General features: G+C 60.2%; 1 protein-coding gene across 2 annotated transcripts in view; it reads right to left on the bottom strand.

Annotated features, from left to right (window-relative positions):
- ANO1 (anoctamin 1) overlaps positions 1 to 26,613 on the bottom strand; it is a 78,809-nt gene that overhangs the window by 35,588 nt on the left and 16,608 nt on the right. Inside the window, exons 3-12 of one of the 2 annotated variants that reach the window (XM_032414224.1) lie at positions 22,905 to 23,003; positions 21,962 to 22,113; positions 20,195 to 20,249; positions 17,551 to 17,602; positions 15,250 to 15,315; positions 14,707 to 14,762; positions 12,881 to 12,922; positions 8,041 to 8,105; positions 7,148 to 7,282; positions 3,141 to 3,301 (exon numbers count right to left, since the gene is read on the bottom strand). In XM_032414224.1, coding sequence (XP_032270115.1) covers positions 3,141 to 3,301; positions 7,148 to 7,282; positions 8,041 to 8,105; positions 12,881 to 12,922; positions 14,707 to 14,762; positions 15,250 to 15,315; positions 17,551 to 17,602; positions 20,195 to 20,249; positions 21,962 to 22,113; positions 22,905 to 23,003 — 883 coding nt within the window. The remainder of the gene's footprint in view (positions 1 to 3,140; positions 3,302 to 7,147; positions 7,283 to 8,040; positions 8,106 to 12,880; positions 12,923 to 14,706; positions 14,763 to 15,249; positions 15,316 to 17,550; positions 17,603 to 20,194; positions 20,250 to 21,961; positions 22,114 to 22,904; positions 23,004 to 26,613) is intronic. The other variant, XM_032414223.1, reaches the window with a different exon arrangement.

Below are 26,613 nucleotides of genomic sequence, written 5' to 3'. Positions count from 1 at the left end.
CCTGGGAACGGCCCTCACGAGAGTGGAAACAGGCGCCCGAGTCCTTTGCGATGATCAAAATGTCCTTTCCCCGTCGGGGGCCCTCGGTTTGGAGGCGTAGTCACCTGGAGTCTGGGGCTGGGTTCCTCCTAGAGCTTCCCTGGGGCAAGTGGGAATGGGTGGGACAAAATCGGGAAGCCCAGGACTGGGGAGGGAGGTGACAAGGTCTCCTGACTGTGGCTCTGGCCCTTCCCACAGGCCCCCTTCCCCTTGTGGCCACCTCGTGGCCGCCCCATGCCCCCCTTGGGATATCCCGGCTTCTCACCATTGGCCCAAGCACCTGCCGCGGAGCTCACTTTGGTCTCGAGAGCCCCCTGGCCACTGTCCCCGTCCGAGCTGGGTCAGACCTCCCTCCACTCCCTCCCAAGCTGCCTCTTACACCTGCTGTCTCTGACTCAAGGATAAGACACAAAAACACCTTTGATACCGTAGACCGACTGCCCTGGCTTCTGATTCCTCCCGGTGAGAACATGGAGTTCTTTCCAGAGGGCCCTTGCTGGGTCTCTGGGATCCCCCTGCACCCTTCCCACCTCCTCCCTGCCCCCAGCAGGCTCCTTCACCAGGTCCCGCACGCCTACCACCGGGCCCTTGCACATGCTGCTCCCGCCTGAATCCTGGATTGTAAGCTTCCAAGGGCGGCAGAACCATCAGTTTGCCTCCCGGGCTTCCCTGAGCATGGGCGCTTCATAAAACTGGCTGATGAACCCCCGACCCCCCACGGCCAGGCACAGTCACGTACGTCTTTACCTCTCACGCTGCCCCACGTGGTAGGCGGTGCCGCCAGGGTGTGATGACTGCGCAGGAGCCCTACCGAGTCAGCTACGCGCTCAGCCCGGGCTGAGGCTCTGCAGACAGCACCTTGACCCTTGCCACCTGCTTCACAGCCCAGGAGGCTGAGACTTCCAGGGCTGACAGGGTGAGCTGGGAGAGCCAGAGCCTGAGTCCCGAGGGTATAAACGCCCACTGGGCAGCCCGGGCCGACAGTCAGAGGGGCACGGCGCCGTCTAGCAGCTCAGGTATCCAACACCGCCAGGTCACCTTGGCTCACGGGTCACCCTACGGACCACTGCTGGGTGCTGGCTTGGCAGCCACACGGGCCCAGGGACCCTGAAGGGGCCAGGAGCGCTGGCCAGGGGCCCACTGGAGGGTGCTTGTGGAGAACCAACCCGAGCAAGCAGCCAGAGGTGGGGGATGCAGCGCCGGGCCTAGGGCATGAGACCCTGGGGCAGGAGACCCATGGGCAGGGGCTCTGCCAAGAACACCAAGCTGCTCTCTAGATTGGAGGGTGGGTGGGTGGGGTGGCTGGTTCCGAGCATCTAAGGGGAGATGCTCCGACTCACATCCTCAGCAGGACCCGTCCCAGAGCTGGTGGGCGCTGCCTGTCGCCCCCCACTCGGTTTCCAGCAAGTGTGGAAATGTGACTGAGGAACCAGCCCTGCTGCTCAGCCTTCCTCGCCCTTCCCGGGTCTCCCGAGGCACCTCTCAGCTCCTCTGCAGCCCCCGCCTCCAAACCACACAGGTTCAGCCCACCCTGAGCCCCCTGCTCCAGGGAGACCGGGCCAGGCAGCACCCTCAGCCCCGCAGGGACACCTGCCGCTCCCTCTCCTCGCTGACAGTCCGCTCGAACACCACCTCGGGTCTGAATAGACCGCCTCGGGCAGGGAGGGAGGCTGCCCGGCTGCGCAGGGGCCGGCTCAGGCCCGGTGAGGATCCCGGCATCAGCCCTGTCCTGCCACGGAAGCTGGCTCTGCCTCCGTGGTCCCTTTTCTCCCGTGATGACAGACCTCCCCGAGCCTCCAGCCTCCCCGGGGCAGCTGCCGAGTTGGGAAGGCCAGGTCCCGACTTCGAGGGTTCTGCGGTTCTGAAACATCCTCCCGAATTGAGGGTTCTGGTGCGAGACTGACAACGCTTCCGCTCAGCAATGGAGTGCAGGAACCGAAATCTCTGACCCGATCCTCACACATCTAGATCACACTGACCGGTAAGAGCCACACACCTGGTCGGCCGGTGGCAGCCTCCGTCCCCGTGTGCAAAACGAGCAGCTTCTGAGCCCACCACTGCCCCTCGCACGCCTATTGAGCACGGGGCCGATGCTGTGTGTGCAGAGCCGGGCAGAGGCCCCTCAGCAGCAACGTGAGGCTCTGAGACCCACCAGCAGGGCTATTCCCAGGCCCCTCCGTTTCTACACTGAGTCCCTGCACCGCAAATGCTCAGCACCTCTGCCCTCAACACCTTCAGAACTCCGCTGGAGGGGCTCACACCTCTTCCAGGAAGTCCGTCCTGATTTCCTTCCGCAGGCATCCTGACCCTTAGCTCCTGTGCCCTCTCTGTGTCCAGCTCCATCTCCTACTAGAAGGGGGTCCCTGGGGGCAAGGCCCGGGGCTCTGGCACCCACGGGACAGCTCCTCTCGCTGCTGCCCAGGGCCCGAATCCTGAATCCTCCCCTGGCAAAGGGGTAACACAGGGCCCCAGAGGAGGGAACGGGCCAGTTTGATAATCCAAAAACATCTGCAAAAGTGCATCCAGGCACCACTCACCCACCTCCCATGCCCCCAGCATCTGAGTCAGGTGCCGGAGTGGGGAAGCATCCTGAAGGATGAGCCGTGTGCCTTGGACTCGGGGTGATAGTGGAGTTAAGGGTTCTAGAAAGCGCACGTTCCATCAGGAGTTGAGTGACCCTGGGAAACTCACATCAGCTGCCTCTGGGCCTTGGCGTCCTCCCCCGTAAAGTGGGCACGTGGAATCTGCAGGGGCGCTGTGAGGACCCAAGGAGAGACGTGCCCCAGGGCCTTCCCAGCGTTGCCGGGCACTCCTGGGCCAATGATCCTGGTCCCAGGAAAGAGGGCCTGCTCCGAAGAGCAATGCACCCTCCTCTGCCTTTCATAAGGCAGAGGTCAGAAGAACCAGTCTGCATCCGGGACGCAGCCCAGAGCGTCCTCACCTGCAGACACGACGGGCTGTCGCCTCCCCCGACTCCCCCTCCCACGCTCATTCCTGGCCAACGCTGCTGTGCGAAATCTCACGGAGGAAGGCAGGCCACGTCGGAGCCCAGCCGAAGTCGCCCCTGCCCCACAGCCCCGGGGCGGCCAGGCTCTGCTTACCCCAGAGGGCCATGAAGACCGAGAAGAAGACGGTGGCTGGGTTGTCGAAGAGGTGGCTGGCCCGGGCCGTGGCGCACGCCGAGCTCATCTTCCAGTAGCTGCAGGTCTTGTCGCACAGCGGGCACATAGTGATGTTGTGTCTCTGGTCACACATCTCCATGCTGGAAGACAGAGAGCGGCCTGTAGGTCCCCGGGGCCAGGACGCGTAGGGACTCTGCGCTGGGAGCCACGCCGGGGTGGGAGAGGGTGCTGGTGCCAAGCCGGGGGGCGGCGAGGTGACCCTGGGAAGGCCTGCCGGCCGGCTGCACCCAACACCCACATCCCCCCACACTCTCCAGGGCCGGCTTCACACACAGCTGGTACGTGCAGTCCCAGGGGGCCTGTGCTAGGAAGGGCCTTGGCTTGATTCATGCCTCTTTGTTACCGCCTTAAAATTCTTCATGATTTTGGACAGGGCTCCTGCATTTTCGTTTTGCACAAGGTCTGCAATTTCCGCAGCCGACCCTGGGTGTGGGCCCGTCCAGACCTGCTGTGTGGCCCGAGAGGGGCGCGTGAGTGCTCACCTCTCGGGGGTACCTAGGCAGCAGGTCCCACAGGCTGTATGGGACTCGGCAGCCAGCCTCCTCTAATTGTCGGGAGCTGCCTGGGCTTGTTCTAATAGCGGGAGCTGCCCGGGTGCTCACGTTAAAAGGCCCCGGAAGACAGCTCCAGGAACAGGTGAAGCCACAAATATGCCGTGCCCTCCTGCGCCCTTGCATGTCCCAGGCACGGTGCATACAGGCTCGTTCGTCCTGGTGGGGATGCCGTGGGGCAGCTGGCCTTGGGGGCTGCCCAGGCATCTGCCTCCTGGGGCGCTCTGGACGCATAGGGGAGACAGGTAGCCGGGCTGGAGGGAACACATCGACAGGCAGCCCGGGGTGGGGGACATCGACCGCGCAGGGCTCACTCGGGAGCCGAGGGGTGCCTGGCCGGGACAGTGGGTCCCGTTGAGAACACAGGTTCTTATCCTGCTGGGCAGACATGAAGTCTGGGGCTGGAGCCCGGCTGCTGGGGAGGGACCGGAGGGGAGGTGCACGATGCCCAGCGCCTTCCCTCCTACACCAGCACCCTGGCCCTCGGGCTCTCTCCTGCTGATTCTGGAAGACACCGAAATTCAAAGGCTGCCAGCTGTGTGAGCAGGAGCCTGCAGATGCGTCCACCTGGCCCAGACCAGCTTTGGGGACTATTACAATCCCATCTTCATTGATGAAGCAAGCCCAGAGAGGGGAAGTAAGTTGCTGAGGGTCACACAGCAGAGTGGGGACTGGGCCCTGCTCCTTCATGGCTCTCGCCTACTTGCCCAGAGACCGCAGGCTCTCACCTACTGCTCCTGGGTCCTCCCTTGGCTATTCCTGCCCTCTGCGCCCCTGGCCAGGCCCTTCAGCCTCAAACTCAGTTTCTCCTTCTGGGAGATGAGGAGAGGGGCCAGAGTAAGGCACTTCCAGCTCTACCTGCCCTGAACTTTCTCCTCCCGGCTAACTTGGACAAGACACTGAGCTATAAACAGACCCCAGGCAGGAGTGCTCATTCCCAGGGGCTGAAGTGGGGGGGGGGTGTTTTTGTTCCTTATTTCTGGATGCACATGAACTTATGCACGGCCCACAGCAGGACATCTGCTGAAAGGCTCTCGGGGACCCCTGTGTCAGCACGGTGGGCGTCCCGCTCTCTTCGCAGTTACGCTCTGAAAACACTGCATGCCAGGCGCTGTGTCAGGTACGGAGGTGGAACGACGATCGTGGCAAGGAGGCTGCTGCCTCGGAGCACCTGGGGAAGCGAGCGCAGGTGCGCGTGCATGCGCGTGCGTGTGTGCAGGAGCAGGGCCGGCACACGCGGGTGGTGGGGCTGCGTGGACCCCAGAGCCCACCAGCTCTGGCTTTAGGGCTCGGCTCTACCATTTGTAATCTGTGTGGCCAGGGGTTGGGGGTGACTCAAACTCTTTGGGCTTCAGTTTCCCCATCTGTAGAACGGAGGTGCTGGGAATGAGCGCCCATGCTGTCGGGACATTGGGGAAACTTGGGAACGCCCGTGAACCCCATTACTACCCTGGGGGTAACCAAGCACAGACAGCTGCTGTGAACAGTCTATTTCCTGCCCCTCGCCGAGCTCCCTCTCTTCTGAGGGCCCTTCCTGGGTGGTGGCAGGTGTGGGGGGCACTGATAATGACCCCCACTGTCTCCGTGCTGCCTGGGGCCCTGGTGACCTGGCCAGAGGCTGGGGGCCCGGAGCCCTGCGGGGGCAGGGGCCAGACTGTGCAGCTCTGCCCGCCGCCCAGCCCTCCTCCCCGTTAGCATAAACAAGGCCAGCCAGATAAAAAGCATTTTTCTGCTGGTTTTAAACCCTCAGCCTCGCCCTTCATCACCCACAGCCAAAATAAAGACAAGGAAAGGGAAGGTCTGTTCTTTGGAGGGGTTGGGCCTGGTGGGGGTGGCAGGCGGCACCTCGAGGGGCAGGGCCACCGGCTTCCCTACAGACTTGGACGGATCGGACTCCAAGGGGGACACACACCTCCTTCTTCGCCCAAGGCACCAACCGGGCGGCGGCCGAGGCCAAGGTCGGACGGGCATCCAGAATCCGCTGTGAATGCGGTTCACATCCCTGGCCACGTGTCAGGACGTGGTGGCGTGGGCCTGGCCCCAGGGACCTCGGCGCCCTGGTTGTGCAGACATGCCCGGGCAGAGCCTCCTGGCTGAGGCTCTCCTGGCACCGCTGCCTCTTGGGGGGGGGGGAGTGAGGGAGGAAGGGAGGTGAAGCCCCCAGGGGCCCTGCCACTCACCACGTCCCTTGGGGCTTTGGAACTAAATCCGTGTCACACCTGGGCTACCCTGACGGCCACCGTCGGACCCAAGCACAGTGGTCTCATGTCGCGTTAGCCAACCAGGGGACTAAGCTTCCTCTGCTCTGTCCGTGCCCAGAACAGCCCTGGAGGGGACGTAGCCAGATTCCTTGAACGTTTCGATCCCGGGTGGGTGGAAATACTTCAGGTGTTACTCGTGCATCAAAGCACCATTTACACGGGAATTTGCCGGATACGGCCTCCTGTGCTGTGGAGATGTAACGAGCCGGTCTCCTGGCCGGGTGGGACTCGTTTGATCTTTACTGACTGGGACTACAGATGAATTTTCCAAGTCGCGGCTCTGCTTTGGAGACACGGGGCGGAGTTGTAAGAGAGAGAACTGAACTGCTGTCCCCGGACTTCCCCGAGAGTCTGCACGCTCGTGGGAGGCAGGGCCGGCGGGCCAGGCAGCAGTGTCCCTGACCGAGGCAGGGGCTTGTCGTCCGGAACACACAACACGGTCACCTCTGGCTCAGGGCTCGCGGCCCTGGCACACAGCGGGGAGAGACAGGACACTCCCGTGCCCACCGAGGACCACGGCCTCCGGGCTCCCACCGCTTGACTCATGTTCTGGCTGCCATTTTGGGAGAACCACACCCCAGCACAAGGCCAGGCCTTCTCGGGGCTCCCGGCCTTCTTCCAAGAGCTCCCCATGCCTGATGTAACCCTCGGGGAACCGCAGCAGGAGCATCAGCTCTGTGACTGCGAAGCCCCCCGGGGCCACAGGGACAGGGAAGCCAGCGCGGAGAAAGGGACCCGGAGGGCGGAGTCCACGCACAAGACCTCGGCAGGGCCCTCTGGCTCATCTCCTGAGCTTGCTAGGAAGCAGCGATGTTCCTTGTCACTGAAGGACTGAAAACTCATTTAAAAGAAGGCAAAAAACCTTCCAAGAAGGAAAAAAAGAAGGAAAAAGAGCTGGATGCTTATTTTACATCATCCTCCGGACAAGAGTGTCTCCCAGGCGTCTGTGCTTGGAAGAGCCGTCGTCTGCGCTCTCAGACGGCGCTCCCCCTCCTTGGGGCGGGAGGGGGGGCCTGCAGGTTCAAGGACCCGCCAGCCACCGCCAGCCGGCCGCAGGAGGAACGCGGCTCCCCGGCGAGCAGAGGGCGTGTGCAGGGAGGGGCTGCCCGCCTACCTGGGGATGTTCTCATCGACGGTGGCACATCCGTACAGGAAGACGATGATGCCGACCACGGACGCGGGGATGAGCATCTGGGTGTACACGCCCAGCCAGGCGAAGTACAGGCCAATCTTCTCCCCAAAGTACTTCCTGCACCGCAGGGCAAAGCCAAACAGAGACAAGCTTATGCTCACTGCAAACCCGTGCGGGACGTGCGGCACCTCCCTGACCGGCAAGGAGCAGCTCGAACTGGGCCCCGGCTTCTCCCGAGTGGGACTGAGAGTGGGTGGGGGCTCTGGACCCAGCCGTCAGGGGCGGGGTGCCCCTTGCCCTTCTGCACCCCGGGAAGGTGGGCCATTCTGTTTGTGAGGCCCGGGCCCGGGGATGGGGGGTGGTCGCGGTGGGCTGCCTGGGAGGTCGTCTGCTCTGTCCCAAGTCCCCGCTCAGTGTAAGAGCTGGAATGAACTCCAGCCTGGAGGCACCAAGAGAACCAACCCTCTTCACTTTCAGCATCTCTGGTGCCTTGAGGGGGTTAATAATTTTCACGGGCTGGACTCCGGTCCACAGGTCTCCCCACAGGACACACATCTGCTCCCCTTCCTGCCCCGGGAGAGAGGACAGCTTTCTCCTTCCCCTCAACCCAGCCATGCAACGGCCACCCAGCCGGTTGAGCGGGGCTGGGCATTCAGGAGAAGAGGGTGAACATGATGGGAAGAGCCCATTCTCCAGTGAGTCTATGGGCCTGCAGGGGACCTGGGGCCCCCTTCCCAAGCTCCTCAAGTTCAGACAGGTTCCCAGGTGCTGCACATTCAGTGCGGTCCAAACCAACTGCCATCCAACCAGGGACTCGCCCCCTGTAGCCTCTGAGCAGCCAAGCCCACCCCTTCTTACCTGGTGTCCCCTCTTACCTGACCAGGTCGATGGGCTGGTACTTATAGAAGACCCCGTAGCTCGCCCACTCTTGGTACAGGAGCTGGGGGAGAGCAAGTGGTGAGGGCTTGTGGAAATGGAGCTTCGCTTCCCAGAGCTGGTGTACTCAGCTCACAGGGACATCATTCATTCATTCAACAAATAGTTCTTGAGATTCGCCGTGTGCCGGTTACCGTGCTGGGCACTGGGCTTCCAGAGGTGAGCACGGCGGACACAGCCCTGCGCCCCGGCGCTGCCGTCCTGGCAGGGGAGACCCACAGGAACCTTTCAGCTCCGGTAAAGGTCTCACAGAACCCACCGGCAGTAGGAGCTGAGCTGACACCGGAGTAAGAATGGGCTGGACAGGACAGAAGCTTCTGGAATCATTATGGAAGCCTCACTCTTCATGATCTGATCCGGAATTGATCTAAAATGGCCCGACCCTGTGAGTGAGACTTTTCCACCCACGTAGGGTTCTCGGCTGTCCCTGTCAGACGCCGTGTCATTCTTTATAAAGGACAGAGACCACCACGCTCTGGAGCAGAGAAATACCAGTGGCAAGGCGTTCAAAACTCTCCTGAGATGGGCTGTCTGATTAACACGGCTTAGTGAAATAAATGAAATCTACACACGCCCCATTACCCCCCAGGCTCTGGGCAGGGATGGTAATGAGCTTGATGGATCGAAAACCTTGTACAAACATGCAGAGAGTGTCCTAAGAAAGATACCACGTTGGGACTGGTGGTGTTAAGAGAGAAATCCCACCCATGTGGGTCAATGATGCTTCACCAGCCTTAACTCAAAGCCTAAGTCACACAGCTGGGACCCTGTGCCTGGCCGCCTGCCCCTGCTGGCATCGGACGGGGAACGGGGAGGGAGGCAGGCGGGAGACCGCCCCATGAGCTCCCTGCAGTTTAGGCCCCGGCCGGTGTATTCTACTACGGCAGCCCATGCTGACAGATGCACCTGCCCCCACCTCCCCGCAGTTCGGAGCTGACGGCTTTATGTGCACACAGATATCTTTAGGTAATTCTCCGAAAATTAACAGTGTGCACGAAGGCTCGCTGGGAGGGGTCCTGCACCCACACACCAGGGAGTCAGCTCTGAGAAATACTACGCAGAACACAAGTGCTGTGTTTCCTCAAAAGTCAACACGCACGTCTGCTCTGATCTCTAAAAAGACTTTACGTCTTTCTGTAAGTGCTACAATGGGATGTGTTTGGCAGGGTCCACGTCCTGAAGGACTAACAGCAAGGCTGGCTGCTGGTGGGTGACCTCTGTGGCCTCCTGAGGAAGTGGGGTGCATGGGGGACCCCTCTGTCTCGGAGGAGAGAGGCGGGAGTTAAAGACACCACTCCTGGGCGGGAATGTGGGCTCTGCTGGGCCTCCAGCAGGCATTCTGGGCACTGAGTCTGAGTCCTAAGTCCTGGGAGGGCCCCCTCCCCTCTGAGCCCTGCTGGGCATCCAGGGCAGACCCTCCCCTCTGAGCCCGTGGCCTCCGTTATTCTGGTGGAGACTGTCCTTCCTCCCGGGTCAGAGGGGGATCCCCAAGGGCTTATGCCTCGTAAAAGCCACAGCACTGAGGCTCGCCACGTCTCGGCTGGCCTGGTTATGCGGACAACAGCGAAAAGCCCCCAGTGTCACTCTGCAAACAGCAAACTTGGATGAGCGCACAGACCACCTCTGGGAAAGCAAAGCGGCCATCACTGACCTGGGCAGCTTCCTCCCCTCCAACGAAATCAAGCTGCTGATAGAGACCACACGCAGGCCGGGAGGCGCACCAGAGATGGGGGCAGAAGGAGGCAGGAGGGAGGGAAAGAGGGGGTCAAAGACTGTGCTGGGGGACAGAGGCCCTTCTCAAAGGCATGGCCTCGTCACGCTGGTCCCCGTGTGACGTTCATGGGTACGTGGGACAGCTGGGGGTACACACCCTGGCTCTCCGCATGACTGCTTTACCTCGGGGGAGCGTTCTTCCTGCCAAGAAGGGAACATCAATCACCCTGCAGCTGGCAGAGTGGAGAAGTCAAAGTCAAGATTTCCCTGTTACGGCTGGCAGAGCTCCGAGGGTGCACCTCAGCCTTGCAAGCAGGGCGGGAGGTGTCAGGCCCTGGGGTGGGCCAACGGGGCACAGTGGCCCCGGACCTCAGAGGGGGCCTGGCTCAACCCACCGGCGTCTCTCCGGCCCAGACCTCCCCCCTGGGCCCACACGGCTGGGCGGGCCTGCTACGGCACAGATGCTGTCCTCAATTACTGTGTGGGCACTTGCCCCTTGCCACCTCTCCCTAGAATGGAGGCCACGAGGGCCAGGTTTGCCTGGTCCACGTTATCCGCAGAACCTCGCACAGGGCCTGGGGCAGATAACAGGGTCCCAGTAAGTAACTATGGAAGGAAGAAGGGAAAGAGGGAATGACAGGTCAGGGTCCTGTGGCTCTCAGTCCAGCATGGGGATGGAGACAACTCAATCCACATCTGGAGTAGCTGCCCCGCTCCATGTCCCCGGACGAAGGAACGCTCCCGCTCCCAAGGGCCCTGAGTGTCCATGACTGTTCTGACCATGCTCAGCCTTAGCCCTGGCCTGATTCTTTGCTTAAGCATTCCTACGTGTGCTCCTCCAGCTCGGCACAGGAAAATGGCCTTGGCCTCGCTGCACTCCCCTCTCCATCCTGTGACGTATCCAGGGCCAGGCACTGGGGGCTCCCCTGCCACTGGTGGGACCAATAGTGGGGGGAGCCACCGATTTTGTCACTGGAAAGGCAAAATACTCAGAACCAGGTCACTTAAGATGGAGCCACTTGGGAGAACGAAAAGTTCTCCAAGGCTCTGAATTAGAACCCAAACACCCATCTGTAACATTCCTCCCTCTCTTCCTCCCTCCCTTCCATCTGTCCACCCACCCACCCATCATCCACCCATCCATCTCCCCATCTAACCACCCATCATCCATCCATCAATCATCCACCCAACCATCCATCTCCCCATCTATCCAGTCATCATCCACCCACCCACCCGTCATCCACCCGTCATTCATCCATCCATCCATCATCCACCCATCCATCCATCTCCCCATCTAGCCACCCATCATCCACCCATCATCCATCCATCCATCCATCTCCCCATCTATCCAGCCATCATCCATCCACCCATCCATCCATCTCCCCATCTATCCAGTCATCATCCACCCACCCACCCGTTATCCACCCGTCATTCATCCATCCATCCATCATCCACCCATCCATCCGTCTCCCCATCTAGCCACCCATCATCCACCCATCATCCATCCATCTCCCCATCTATCCAGCCATCACCCATCCACCCACCCACCCACCCATCACCCACCCATCATCCATCCATCCATCTCCCCATCTATCCAGCCATCATCCACCCACCCACCCACCCATCATCCACCCATTCAACTACCCATCCATCTCCCCATCTATCCTCCCCATCCATCCACCCATCATCCATCCAATGCTCTTGGACTACCCCCATGGGCCAGGCCTGGTACTCACAGCTGGTACATTAAATTCAATGGGGGTGGGGGGGATGGAGGGTGGGCAGCATTCCAGGCAGAGGGAACAGGTGGGTCTGGACAAACCTAGAGTCATGTTTGCTGGGCCTGGTGCCCAGTAAGTAGCTCCTGAATAAGTAAGTGAATGAGATCGTTTTGGCAGCGTGTGACCACTGGCTGAGTAGTCTCACATTAGTGAGGTGGTCAGCGTGGCTGGTGCACAGGGAGGTGGGTGGGAAAAAGGCCACAGTGGCCTGTGAATTAGACCTGAAAGGGGGTCACTGTGGAGGGAAGGGACCAGACACTTGGCACAGGGGCACAAAGGCATGAAGGAGGATGGACTCCAAGGCCAGAGTTGGCCCAGGCAGGCCTGGGGAGGAGATGGTGCTTCTCCAGCGGGATTGAATTGGGTGGGTGGGGGGGGGGGTTCTGCAAGTCACTGGGTCTCAGACGATTGCCAGATGTTCCACTAAAAATAACCAAATATGTCATTTTTGAGCTAAATCAGATAGCATCTTCAGCCGGATTCCCGGGCGGGCAAGTTGTATCCAGTACCAGAGGTTTAAAAACACATATGGGGGGCCGGCGGGAGGCAGGAATGGAGAACATTCCATTCACAGAGGTTCCCAGCCCGAGATCTGGGACAAGGCCACCATTGTGAGGTTCCTAGGGAAGCGCCTCTACCCACTGCCTCTGAAGGATCTGCTCTTGAGGGGCAAACACGGGCCCAGGAGGTCTGTTCCCCAAGCTGAAGGAAGTCTGCACTTGTTTGGGAAGCGGGAGAGGGCAAGGTGGGTGCGGGGAGGAGGCTGGAAGCCAAGCACTGGCTTGTGTGCAGGACGGCAGGATGGCAGAGAAGAACCTTCCCGAGTGAGGAGGACAGAGAAGTGGCCATGTGGGGGTGGGGAGGCAGGGAGCCTAGGTACATAGGATCAGGGAGAGCACTGAACCATAAACAGATCACTCGGTGTCTCCAAAGGCATAACTCCAGCAACACCAGCTCAATACCCTTTCCATCAGAAAGGGCTCCAGGTCAAATAAGTTTGAGAAACACAGGGTTGAACCATGTCCACTAGTCTCCCCAGTGTATGGAGGGGGTTGTGGCTCTCTGGGGCCGGCAGGAAAGGCCAAGGTAGAGAAACACACCCTCGCTTTCACATGTTCCCCAAAACCCGCCCGGACACCTCTTAGACGCAGAGAGAGGGGTGCACACCAGCGGGCTGGAGTTCTGCCCTGTCCCCCCAGACGTGGGGCGGGAGTGTTGCTGCCCCACGGGCCACCATGTAGCCCTGTCCCGCCCGCGGCCCTCCATCTGCTCTGCATCCACTTACTTTTCTGTCATTGAAATCCACGTTTTCACCTTCGTAGTCTCCCTGTTCAGGAGAAAAGGAAAGCCATCACCACCTGATAGACCTTGCAAGGAGCTCAAATCCGCAATGCTTCCAAACGTAAGCACCAGCCGTGCTCGCGAACACAGGTAGGATAACCCCAGGGAGCAGCAGGTCACGGGACAGGGAAGGCTGGCGGGCGGCTCTGCATTGTTTCAATAGGGTGAACGTGTGTCCCACCCGCCGGGAGGCCCCAGAATCTGGCCCTGCCAGGTGGGGCTCCCTTTCACTCCCAAGGGCCCCCGGAAGGCAGGAAGTTGTATGGTCACTGTGCACAGAGATCAGTGAGCCCCCACACTCCCATTTCACACACGGCAACGCTGAGGCTCAGAGAAGCAAAGCGGCCCTGACATCTAGCAGGGGTCACCAGCTGAAAGGCCCAGCAGTTTGTGACTGCGGCTGGTGGGGCTGAGGGGCTGCACTCCTGGAGGCTGCGGGGCGGGTGAGCACCCGCTGATGGAGGGTGATGGAAGGTGGTCGAGGCCCCTTCAGCCGGGACCACTGGCTGGGACCTGTGAGGTCTGAGCCCTGCCCTTGAAAACCCAGCAGGTCACTGGCCGAGGCAACGTACTCCACACGCCCCAAATCAACACTGCATTCATGGAGCACCTACAAAATGCCAAGCGCGAAGGCTTTCATGAGACATATGCCCAAGGAACGGTGGCCAAACAATGGTGTTTCTGTGGGACGGGGAACCTCGGAGGTTGGTGGGGGGGAGGCAGGGAGAAATCACCCGTGCAGGGGGAAAAGGAGGGCTCTGTGTGGCCCTGGGGAATGGGGGAAGAGCATGCAGGCAGAAGGAACAGCATTCCCAAAGGCACAGAGGTGGGAAAGCTCGGTCAGTGGACACCAGCTCCCCGCAGTGAATGAGCAGGTCAGAGTCAGGGATCTGAATGGATGGCCCTTTGCTGTTCTGGCAATTGGGTTTCTCCAATCCAGGGTCATACTGGAAGCCCTCTTGCTTCTGCTCCCTCTGGACGCCTGCTGGGAACCATTCCCCACTTGTAGATGGGGACGCGAGGCACAGAGGGGACAGGGGCTGCCTCCACTCGGGGCCACGGAGGAACGTGGCCAGGACTAGACTCTGGGTCCCCTGACTCCCTGCCCCACCCTCCTCTTCTCTCTCCTGCTCCGTGGCTCCTAGTCCTCGGGCAACACCCATTTGGAACGTTCCAGAGGCCCATGGTCTGGGGTTCCCACACTGCTCGGGCCCCACAGTGCATTCCCGTGCCCCGCTGAACCCTAGCCCCCGTTTCCATAGAGACAGCAAGAAGAGAATCATCCCTCTCCACCTCAACCGAGCCAACGCGCGGCTGTGGCCACAGGCTATATTTGTCGGGGGATACCACAGGGATTTGGAGATCCAGCTCAGGAAGCTGGCCCTTTGCTCTGCAGAAATAGACACACGCAGAGTCCCGATCACTCTGCCAGAGTGGGGGCAGGGCGGGGTGGCCGGGGAGACCCAGGACGGGGGGGGGGGGGGCGGACATTGCGTGGACTGGTCGGCCGCAAGGTTCACACCCTGCCCAGGCAGGGTTCCTGCCACAGCCCCTGCCTCGGTGGGCTTGCTCTGCAAGAAAAGATGCCCTGGGTGTAAGGACCTGGTCCCCCCTGGTCTGGCCAGGAAGGACTGTGGGCAGCTGACATTTACAGGAGAGCCAAAGCAGGAAGCCGAGACCGCAGGATAATGAGAGCTCCCTGGGGGTGTGGCCCGGGGGATTTGGGGCGTCCAATGACGCAGGCGCGAACGCTTTGTCAAGGTTACTCACATCGTGCAGGGGGTAGGCGGCCGAGTAAACGCCATTGGCCAGTAGGCTCGTGATACCTTAAAAATAAAGGCAGAGAGAGGATTACGGACCAGGTATGTCTCCTGCCGCTCTCTTTGCCAAAAGAGCAGTCCCAGGACCGTGTCTGTCGCCGAGAATTTTCTCAAAGCCCGCTGCACCTGGCCGCACAGAGCCAGGCCACCTTTCTGGCGTTTCCTCCCCAGGTTTGACTAGGAGACGGTAAAGACATGCTCTATCGGCAGGATTAGGAAGACACAGAGGAAACCCCAAGAGACAGTTATGCCTGGGAGGAAGGAGGTACCCCGAGCCTGCAATTCACCAACTACCCACACCTGCTTGAGGGCAAGCCTACAGACGAGAAAGATGGATTTCAAGTGGTTAGAAAAGCTGAATCATGAGAAAAATATGGGTGGGAAAATTGATGGTGTCGGAAAACACACATACAATTTGGAATTAGATTTTAGGTTGATTGGGAAAGCCGAGGGGGAGGCCTGCGGGCCCCACGGCGGGGGCGGAGGCACTTACCGTATTTACTACATTTTCGCCTTTTATTTAAAAGGGCAGAGTCCTTCTTTCTTCCCTCTCCTTGCCCTGTTTGTACATCGGGCTATTAGTTACATGAAAACGTCTGAAAGGACCAAAGCTGCATTTGGGGGAGAAAGCGTTGGCTCACAGCGGTCCGCACGCCTGGGGGGTGGTGGGGCAGTGGCCACGGCCTTGACAGCTGCCCCAGACCCTGCACTGGACACGCTACGCAAGTCACCTGCACCTCCCAGAACCCGGAGCTGTGCCTTCGGAGCCTGGCCCCAGGAGACCGTGCTGGGGAGGGAAGGCCGAGCCGGCCACGCGTGGGGATGGGGGCTCCCGGAAGCCGGATCTCGCGCACGCCCTCGGGGGCCAGTGCTGCTCCAGAGTCTCCAGGAGCCCTTTGCTGGTCACAGAACCCTCGGCCTGGCCAAAGAGGCTTTGTAGGTTTCTCAGTGGCCTAGCCGGCCCACCCTTTACTACGCCACTGGGAAATGGTGGGAAAGTGTCTTCCTGAGCTCCATTTAAAAACAGATCGTCTTCTCTGTTAGTGATCTGGAATGACCAGGGTACCTGAGGGATGCTTAGAAATCCAAACCAGAGACAGGTGGAAGCATCCAGCTAAAGCCCACGTGCATGAAAATTCATCTGTAATGAAAGTGGATGTGGGTCTGATTCAGGTTCACTGGCTCCTTACTGTTCCTAGAACACTCTCAACACGGTGCTGCCACAGGACCTTTGCACAGGTCTGGACCCCTCATTTTCTTCAGATCTCTGCTCAAATGTCTCCTCCTCAGAAAGGTCTTTTCCGATCATTGTTCCTAAATCCTCCTGGCAGCCTTCCCAATCTCTACAAGATGATGTTCTGGCTTTTCCGATTATTATCTATTTTCTCCCCCAGAACATAAATCCCGAGGGTGACAGAATCCATCAATACTGGCTGCAAGTTGAATGAGTGAATTTGGAGGTGAGTAGGGCTTTCAGGCAAGGCACCGAGGTGAAGTGGGGGTGCAGACGAGGACCCTTGATCTATCTGCTCTGTCACCAGATTCGCCAGAGATGCCCGCCCCTGGGGACGACCCAGAGCAGGGATCAACTCTAGCTGAGAAGCCCCCAGACCCTGGGCTCTTTGCAAACCTTCAGTGCAACCATGCAGGTTTGCACCAGAAGGGACCCTACAGGGAACCTCCAGGCAGACTGAGGCTGGGACAGGAGCCACACTTCCTCCCACCTCTGCTGACCTGGGCCACTCTGGAGGCTCTCGCTCGGTCTAAGGTGGGCCGGGCCTATGGTTGACGGTTTTCCCGGGCTCCTCTTGACCCCTGGATAGGACCCCCCCCCCCATTCCCACTGACTTAGGACACGGGCTCAGAGATTGCAGGCCCAGAAGGAGTCCCTGTGACTGGCCATCGGCCATACTGGCCAGGGAACCTGCAGCCCGCCTGACCCCGAGGGCCCATCGTCCTGGGCCCGGCCCCCAGCACTCCCCTACCCTGCTGCTCTCTGCTTTGGTCCCGGCAGGCATTCTCCCCTCTGCAGGAAGCCAAGTGTGCAAGGATTCTCTGTCCTGGATGCACAGACCCCTTGCGTGGCCCTGGAGGGCACGCACAGCTCTCAGCGGGGCGTGCACAAGCGTAAGAAGGAGGAACCCTAGCAAAAGGCATTCCTTTGCTCTGAAGTGTTTGGTTTTGGTGACCTCAGACTGCAGCTGTGGGCGGGGGACCCATGCTGGGGTGGGGGCGGGGGTGGGGGTTCGACTCGACACACTTGGGTCGGGAAAATTCTGCATCAGTGGCTTGGTGTGTGCTATAAACCGGGACGCAGGGTGCCCAGCTGGGATGGTTTCGTGGCAGGTTCTGGAACTGGGGTGTGTGTTGAGGACGCGCCTTTCAGCAAGGCCTGGTGTGGAGCTGTGTGGGTCCCTGGTGGGGCGCCTTCCACTCCAAGCTGGGTGCATGTCTAGCTGCTTCCCAGCCACGGGGAGCTGCTTTGGCCCATCACCCCCGGCCGGAACCCTAACAACTTCCCCCTGGACTGTGAGGGTCAACAGAGGGTGACGGCGCCTTGGTCACCCCTCCAGCTTCCAGCAGCCAGATTTACCACCTCTGCAGGGAGAGGCTGACACCGCAGTAGAGCGGCCCCGCGGTCCTGGAACAGTTCTCCCGCCCGACAGCTACACCGGCTTAAATCAAAACCTTCTAAAAACCCCCAAACCGGCTGCCCGCCTCCCACGGAGGTGATGGGAGGCAAGATTAGCGCTGGGAGGGGAGCGCTGAGCTCAGGCCCCAGCAATGTCCTCACCCATGCTGTACTTGGCCTTGGTACACGTTGTTCTTTTCAGGATCTCATAGACCTGTTGCAGAGACAAGAAGGAGGGGCGGACAGTTACTTGAGGCAGCCAGGGCATGCAGAGACTGTCACATGATGGCCAAAAAGGGACGTGGTCGAGCGCGACCAGCGACAGCCGCCCACACTCCTCTGAGGACAGACGGCAAGCCTTTCTACGGATGCGCGTCCCCAGCGCCAAGCCTGTGCCGTTCCGAGGGAGGAGCCGGCGGGACGGGAGGACCCCGATCTCTCACTTTGCTCTGTGAGGCACCCACCGTGTCGTGCTGTTTGGGGTTGAGAGTTGTCCGCCGCGCCCCGTGGGACGGGCCACCCTCCCTTCCGGCTGGGAAGGGAGTTGGGATTCAGAGCCACCGGGACCCGTGGCAGTGAGAGCGGCAATCCTCCCTCCAAGCCCTCGGCTCCCGCACCGGCTGCCCGCGGCACCCCCGGCCTTGCACCTGCTCTCCTGCGTCCGGCCCTGGCCCAGCAACCCGGCCTCCTCGCTGCTCCGCCCGCTCACCAAACCCTCTCCCGAGGCCCAGGGCCTTCACCCTCGCTGCTCCCTCTGCTAGAAGCACTTGGTCCCCGAGATCTAAGTGGCTGTAGGACAGCTGCTACCCCCTGCTCTGCCTTCCCACTCTGCTCTTGTCCCGGAGTGCCCCCGTCCTCCTCCGTAAAGGCGCCCATTGCCTCCTCCCTCCCTCCCACCAATAACTGCACGAATGAGCCACTCAGGCCGTTGGCCCCCTCCCCGGTACCCCCGAATCTAACTGGGGGCCCCATCCTGACCTTGCTGACTCTCCTGGAACTACCGCCTCCCATCCAGCTGGGTCACGGCCCCGTTCATGACCATCTGTAAGCCCACATCTGCCTCCACCTGCCCTCTCACAGCTGGCCATCATCCTGCTCGAACAGATCTGACCACATCCTAAACCTTGCTCTGCAACCTTCTATGGCTCCCTAGCGCCTCCAGGCTGAAGGTGGGAGTCCCAAGACCAACACATCCGGCCCTTCCTGCTAATCCTGACTCCTACCGACCTGCACGCTGGGCGACCCCGATGCCAGGAGCATGGCGAAGGAGGCAAGGAGGGCTGTCGACCTCCACACCTTTGCCTAGAATGACCTTACCCCAACGCCGGATCCTGTCAGGTCTCCAAGACCATGGGGCCTGACTACCCAAGGACAAATTTCTGAACTGTCAGTTTCTCTGGAGCATCGGCCAGTTTACAAACCGGCCCTCGAGGTCTCTGGGAGAGAGCCCCCCCAATCCCCAGAGGTAAAATGGATCGTTCAGTTAGTACTTATGGACAGAACTGCTTTCTGTCACTTGGGATCATGGACTGAACTCTATTTTATAGCAGATTCCCAATGAGATGGGGTCTAGAGCTTCCCATTCACCTATGTCCTTCCCCCCAACCCCCCCGGCAAGAGCAAGAGTGAATTCACCAATTTGCTCCCGCCCCATGCCTCTGGGGAGCATTCTGGCAGCCCCAGATCATGTGAAAGGCTGGGGCACACATGCATTTTCTATTTCCTAATGAAGAAAAAGTGAAACTGGACGGTTCTCCCAAGTGGTCGATGTCTGAGGGAGGTGTTCCCTCCGTGGATACCCATCAGCCCGAGCCCCCCCGGCTGGCCGATGTTTTCACATAAACGAGTTCCTTCTTATTTATTATGATGAGATTTAATTGCCAAGATTAATCAGTAACACAGGTAATATAAATCACCGCGCTGTGCCCAGGCCGCCCTGGGTGGAGGTGCACCGCTGCCCTGAGCTGGAAGCCAGAACCATTCTCTCGTTCTGATGTAGGCTCCGTGCCTCCCCAGGTCATGAGGCTGGGAGGGGACAGAGGGCAGATGGAACCCCGACCTGCCTTCCCAGCAGCGGCCTGAGCCCCCTTCACCAATGCGACCTGCACCACCGTCCCTGCCCCTGGCCACCTGCCAGCCTGGGGATGTGGCCGTGAGGGGCAGTTATCGGCTCAAGGTCAAGTGGCTGCCCCCCACCCCCCAGCCCTGCACCTCTCCCCTCCAGGCTGGGCTTTCTGGCCAGGGAGCTTGGCTGTGAGGTTAATTTCTTGTGCAGATAAAAGCTGGGTCCTGAGCCGTGCACAGCCCAGCTTGGCCGGTGGACAAGTTGGCGGCCGATGGATAAACATTAAACCCATACCTCGAATAGGGCAGGGTGGCCTGGTCAGATTTCAAACTTCCATTTGCTCCTCTGGCACAGCCCCGGAAATCTGCCCAACCCACACGGCTTTGCCTCCATCGCCCCATTACTCCTGCCAGGCCTGCCTGCTTGGAAACCTCCGGGTCCAGGGCCCCACTAGCCCCACTAAGGGCCAGGGCAGGGAGGCCGGGGACAGGTGCTGAGGGGTCTGGAGTCCCCCTGCCCCTTTCCTGCGGCTCCACCTGACTCTCCTCCTCCTGCGGAGGAGGACTGGGGGCCTCCCCTGGGGCCCCCATAGCCTCTCTGATTTATTATTCTAATTATCACTGTCACAGGCAATTAGAACTGGCTTCCACCTGGAAGAGTTCTGCTGAAATGAAATTATCATCCGCTTCTCCCCGGAGCCACCTTGCTGGTGAGCCAGCAATTCCCACGAGGGATACTTACTATTGTGCTCCGGGTTTTGCTGTCGAAAAAGGAATCCTTGTCAGACAGGTCAAATCTGTTGAAATATTGGGAAGAAAGAGACACACAGTTCACTGGAGTCGGCTCTCCGGGTTTCCAAGGCCCTGGGAAAGCACACGGTCCCCATGAGCCGCAACCGTGACATTGGGCAAACTCCCTCTAAACGCCAGGTGTGCCCTGACCCCGGGCATCTGGAATAGTCCGTGTCATTCCCCCAGCCCCCTCCGGGAGGCCTGCACACCCACACCTCCCTCCCAGGGATCTGCTTCCCTCTGATGATGCCCTCGGTCTCTGTGCCAACGCTGCCGGGGGTGGGGACCGTGCCGTCCGTCCCACCATCAGACTGCTAATACTGAAGACAGTCTCCCCATCCTTCACAGTTTCAGTCCTGAGGTCTTGGCCCCCACACATTTCCTAAGGTTTCCTGAGGGCAGAGGGATGTCTCTGGGAGAGGTCACCCAGTGCCCAAGGCACTCAGGGTACAGCTGGGGAGGGGGGGCTCTGTCCCCATGGAGCCTGGAGGTAAGCCAGGCCTGGCAAGGGGGTGCCAAGGGAGGCAGCCGGGGCAGAGCCAAGGGAGGCCGGGGCGCTGGGGGTCCTAGAAGAGGGCGCCCTGGGAGCCCCCGTCCTGCAGCCAGTATAAGGGGCTGGGCTGGGGGCTGCTTTTTAAAAATGTCTTATTTCTGATCCCTGGGAGGATCAAGAGGATCAAGAAGTAACAGTGGAGGGCGCCTGGGTGGCTCAGTTGGTTAAGCGACTGCCTTTGGCTCAGGTCATGATCCTGGAGTCCCGGGATCGAGTCCCACATCGGGCTCCCTGCTCAGCGGGGAGTCTGCTTCTCCCTCTGACCCTCCCCCCTCTCATGCTCTCTCTCTCATTCTCTCTCTCAAATAAATAAATAAAATCTTAAAAAAAAAAAAAAAAAAAAGAAGAAGTAACAGTGGAGTGCAGCGCTTGGCCCCTGCCCTGTGACTAATGCATTTGCCAGGCAGAAGCCCCAGTTCTGAGCTGAGAAACAGTTCTCCACATCCCGCGAGACCAGCGGCATCCTGGAGAGCCCCCATCCCACCCCCGCTTGTCGTCCGTGTCCCTCTGGGTCCCAGAGCCCAGGCCCTCTCTGTTCCCACCATTGCCCACACTCCAGCTCTGTCCAGTGAGGCCCCACGGAGGCCTGCAGCCGCCACTGACCCACTGCGCTCGGGAGCAGGGTAGGAGGGAAGGTTCTAGAACAGGTGCAGCCCTGCCAGGCAACGCTGCTGACTGCACGTCCCTGGAGCCTCAGGACTCCAGCTGCGGCTGCTTTTTAGTTCCTGCCTCCCAGAGCTCGGCAGCTTCAGGAGGCCTGGTTAACCAGACCCTCTCACTGGAACACGTCCCCGGAGGGACGGAACTGGGTGGGAGGGGGGAGATGCCCAGGTCACTGCTTTGGGGCTTTAAGCCAAGCCGCATGCACGTTTTCCTAAATGTCCCCAGTGGGAGGACGAGATTCTTCGCTCCGTAATTCCTCAGTTAACAGTAATCTTGGAAATCATTCTTGAACCCCTTCCATGCTGAAGAGCTATAAGCTCTTCCGAGAATGTGCTTCAGGGGCTGAAACCCCCACTTCTTTGGGGGGACGGAGAGCATCTCTGGCCTCAGGGGACCGTCCTGCAAGCTGCATCTCCCATGTCATGTACCACACTGCGGGGTCCCCACAGCAGGGCCCTCAGGGAAGGGGCAAGCCGGGAGGGGTGGGGGGCTCCCACTTACAGGTGCTGCTTCTCCCGGGAGAAGGGGTAGGAGAGTCTCTTTGTGGTCTGGGGTCTGTGCTCTGCCACCTTGGGCTGGATGGGGTCTGTGATTTTCTGGAGCACGGAGTTGATCTTCTTCAGGAGGCCACGGGTCTCGTTAATGTGATAGAGCTGCAGACCAGATCGGGAAGGGGGGGTGTCCGCGTCATCTGCTGGGCCGTGACCCTTGGAATCTATTCTCAGAAGGTCATAGGACCGTCCCACCCCACCGAGATGGCATGTCCTGGGAACAGAGCTCTGGGTGAGGGGGGGCAGAGTGCCCTCTCCGTGCCCAGTTTCCAGATAAACCCTCCAAGCTCTGAGTTTGAAGAGAGTCCCTCCAAAATGCAATCACAACACATCCCAGAAAACCTGCCTCCGGACTTTGTTTTGTTTCAAAAGAGGTAATCCACACGAGCTCAGTGGGTTTGAGGAGCCAGGGGCTGGTTGTCCCCCGAGAACAGCTTCACCCCCCTGCTTTCCTTTCTGCACATGAAGGAAAACACGGACCCTCGCTGAGCTCAGGAACACACTGTCAGACTGCTTCTCAGCCGGAAGCGTTCAGAGATTAAAAAGAAAAATCCCAGCAAGCTAGGCAATGTGATCAGAAGGAGTCTGATGAATTAGCCAAGACACCACGAGTGGGAATAACCAGAGCGGGAAGTCTCAGCATGTTCGTATCTGTAACAGGTTCCCCTGACCCCTCTGCCCGCACCATCTCCCGATGGGTTTGGTCTGGGGTCTCAGAAGACCCCCTGGGGCTGTGCGATACCCTCCATAATCAAGACGTGGGGGCCCACTGCCCTCCCAGGGGGTGGCTCCGAACCTCACTCGGCTTCTCCCCACCGAGCCCCTCCTGGCAATGTTCTCTGCCGGGCACCTGCGCCGCGCGTGGACCTCGGCGTCCACACAGAAGCACCAACCTTCTTCGTGGGCATCTTCAGTTTCAGGAACTCGGCCTCTCTGCACAGCACGTTCCAGGGTGCGTGGATCTTTACAAATCCAACCCCGTGAATCTTGGTCTAGGAAGGAGAGAAGGCCTCAGTCAGCGTGGAGAGCCCTGGGTCGGAAACCATTGCCCCACGGGCACAACTGGGGTCTACGGGGCAGCCGCTCTGTGGGGCTGCTGTCAGCGGCCCCTCGCTCTCCCCTCCTGGCACGGCCTCACAGCGCTGTCAGACTCTCCCCCTCGCACTGTGGCGAGGAGCCAGAAGGGCCCAGAAGGAGTCCCAGGGTCCAAAACACCTGGGGAGCTTGCAGGAGCGCAAACAGCACGGCCACAAAAGAGGAACTTTCAACAGAGAGCTGTTGCCCCGTCCCCGAGCAGGGGTGAGGAAGCGAAGGTGACCCCCTCTGGACACCCTCCCTCTGTGGGGTCGGGCCACACCTTGGCCTGCGCCCAGCAATCCCCTGGGGTCCCTGTGTCTGCGCTGATGGTCTTCACGTTCATGTGACTGGGCAGCCTGGTGCAGGGGCTCGAGGGTGGGCCTGTTCAAGCCGAGCACCCCCGAACTGCTGTGAGCTTGGAGGAGTCGCTCCCCGCTGAGTCAGCGTGTCTGGATGACAGCGACGAACAGCCCAGGGCTGCTGGGAGCAGCTCGGCCACGGGCTCCATCAGAGCGGACACCACGGCCCTTCACAGTCAGCGGCTGTGCCCTGGCTTCACCAACGGGAACGCCGGGCTTGGGGAGACGGAGGCCCGGCCCAGGTTCTCCCCAGGATTAAAATAGCACACGATGCCACATTCCCACCCTGGGGTGTAAATCCCAAGGAAATGACGTCTGGACCTTGAAGAGATACGTGTGCACCCTGTTCATGCAGCACCGTCCACACCGGCCAAGACGGGGAAACGACCCACGCCCATCGACGGAAGAACGGATAAAGGAGCGCGTGCGCACAACCAAGTAGCACCCAGCCGCGCAAAAGGACGAAACGCTGCCCTTTGCCACGACGTGGATGCACCTGGACCTTCCGCCATATGAAATCAGCCAGACGTAGAAAGACAAAGACCGTGTGGTCCCTTGTATGTGGAACCTAATAACGTTTGTCTAAAAAGGCGGATTTCGCAGAGAGTAGACTGGTGGCTGTGAGGGACGTGGGGGGACGTACGTGGGAGGGCACAAACTTTCAGGGACAGGGAGACGGGTTCTGAGCCCTAATGTACAGCTCGGTGGCGAGAGTCCCGACACAGCGCTGGGTGCTCGGACGCCGCTGACGTCTTACGCGTGCTCGCCGCAATGAAAGAAAAGAAGTTGACTCTGAGGCCTGGTGGCTGCGCTCGTGACCTCATCCGTGTAATGTTCCACGACGCAGCGCACATCGAGTCACCGCATGGGCGCCTTCTGAGCATGCCATTACGGTGCTCGATTATTCCTGCAGCGTCGGGGCAGAGGGGGCCCGCGGCTTGTTGCACTAGCAGGAGTGGGGTCGTGGGTGAGAGGCACGGTGCCCCTAGTGACCCTCCATTCTTCTCTGTCCCTTGCTGACTTTCATGTTTAGGAGAGTCCCCGGCTGGAGCCCACAGCAGCGAGGAGGTAACACAAGCGCATGTCCCATCAGCAGACTTCCTAGGCACCCCAAGATAACTGGGGTGCCCTGCGACGTTGATGCCACCACAACAAAAAGCAAAGAAACAGGACTTGTCCCTGAGCCAGAGCCGTCCACGGCGGAGGGGCCCGCGGTCCATCGGACTCCTCAAGGGGACCCCAGGGCTTAGAGCCCAGGCTGCCCCCAGACGGAGGTCTCACCCAGCTCTCCTTTTCATGGTTCTGAGGACTAAAGGGACTGCCTGGGAGTCCTGGTGAAAGGGACTCAGGCTGTGGGAGGGAGGGCGTCGCCAGTGCGGGCCCAGCCCTGCGCACTCAGGGCCGGCTGATTCCTGGCCTGCTTCTGACTCCCAGATCCCATGTCACGTCACCGGTCTGGGAATGGGCATAGCCCATGGGTTCACTGCAGGTTTTGGGGGGAAAAGCAATGGAGCCAAAGTCACTTGAGGATGAATTTTAAGAAAAACATCCTCAGCGGGCCAAATACAATCACCCATCAGCCCATGACGCCCAAGTTCACAGCCACTCAGGAGAACGCGGGCAGCTGGGCAGCGGGAGGGAACACTTCTGGGTCAGGCCTGCAGACACAGTTACAGATGGACCCAACCTGCACCCCGCATGTCCCTGAGGCTGCACTCCACTTGGGGCTGCCCCCGACTCCAAGAGAAGGCTGAACACCCGCTGGCCGGGTCCTGGCTTGCGTCTCCTCTGCCAGAGCGCGCACTGAGGCCCCCAGGCCGCCCGCGGGGCCCGGGGGAGCCGCCCTGTCCCAGGCCTCAGTCTCGGCACCAGCCCACAGGCCTCCCCCGTACTGCTGCAGCACGAGTCCCAGTCCTGCTCGGGGCCTCCACTCCCACAGCGTCCATCCACACAGCGCACGCGCCCCACATGTGGACGAAAGCCACACACGGTCACAACGGGAACAGCGATGGCCAGGAGGCTGAGACCCACAGACCGCTCACAACGCACCAGTCCCCACACTCCGTGCCCTGCTGTGTGCTTGCTCTTTCGGTCCTCACCACGAGCCTGCGGGCTGGGCCCTACCGCTGTCCTCCTTCCGGAGCAAGGACGCTGAGGCACACTCTGCCAGCTCGTTAGATGAGTGTCCTGGTTCAGTGTCCTAGTTCGGCCATAACATGTGACCACCTGGCTTAAAACGATTCATTCTCTCATGGCTCTGGAGCTGGAAGTCCGAAATCAAGGTGTCCTTATGGTCACACTCCTTCTGGAGGCTCGAGGGGGAGGGTCCTTCCTGGCTCTTCCAGCCGCAGGGGGCTCCAGGTGTCCCTGGGCTGTGGCCACACCCCTCCAGCCACCTTTGCCACCACGTGGCCTCTCCCCTGTAGGTCTCTGTTTCAAATCTCTCTCTCCTTTCTCTTCTAAGGACACCTGGCATTGGATTGAGGGCCCACCTTAAATCCCAGGTGATCTCACCCAGAGATCCTTGACTTACACCTGCAAAGACCCTTCCTCCAAATAAGGTCACACCTGCAGGTACCAGGCGGACACAGCTTTGGGCACCACCGTGCTCGCCCTGAATCTGCAGCTCAGAGCCCCGCAGGGCTTTGTGCAGGGAGCCTGTCTACACAGTGAGAGAAGCTTCCAAGAAGCACGAGCCCAGGATCTGGGGCCTGAAGCTGCCTCTGAGGAATGAGCCAGGACCAGGGCGTTCAGTGCAGAGACCCGATGCGCGAGGGCTCAGAAGTGGGCTGGTGTGGGGCAGACTGCGGGGAGCCTGGAGTCCTGGCATGGCCCAGGGTTGGGCACACAGCACAAAGGCTTGTGGACAGACATATGCCAGTGAGAGCTGGAGGACCCAGCCCGGGGGGGGGGGGGGGGGAGAGGGGAGCCCAGATCCTCCTGCTGCCCTCCATGGGCGGGTCCGGTAGGCACCACATAAAGCCTTGAGATCCGGTGGCCTGAGTCGGCACCCTGTCCCATCCCTGTGTGTCTCTGGCAAGTAACTCGACCTCTCTGAGCCCATTCCCTCATCTGCAAATCTGTGCAGTATAAGACTTGCTTCATAGTCAGGGGAGGCCCTGGTGCTCTTAGCATCCCTGCCCAGTCCCCGGCTGGCAGGAAGGGT

The sequence above is a fragment of the Phoca vitulina genome, unplaced genomic scaffold, assembly GCF_004348235.1.
Source record: "Phoca vitulina isolate PV1807 unplaced genomic scaffold, GSC_HSeal_1.0 scaffold16, whole genome shotgun sequence".
In the NCBI taxonomy this organism is placed as follows: domain Eukaryota; kingdom Metazoa; phylum Chordata; class Mammalia; order Carnivora; family Phocidae; genus Phoca; species Phoca vitulina.
This window is presented reverse-complemented; position numbering and strand designations above follow the sequence as displayed.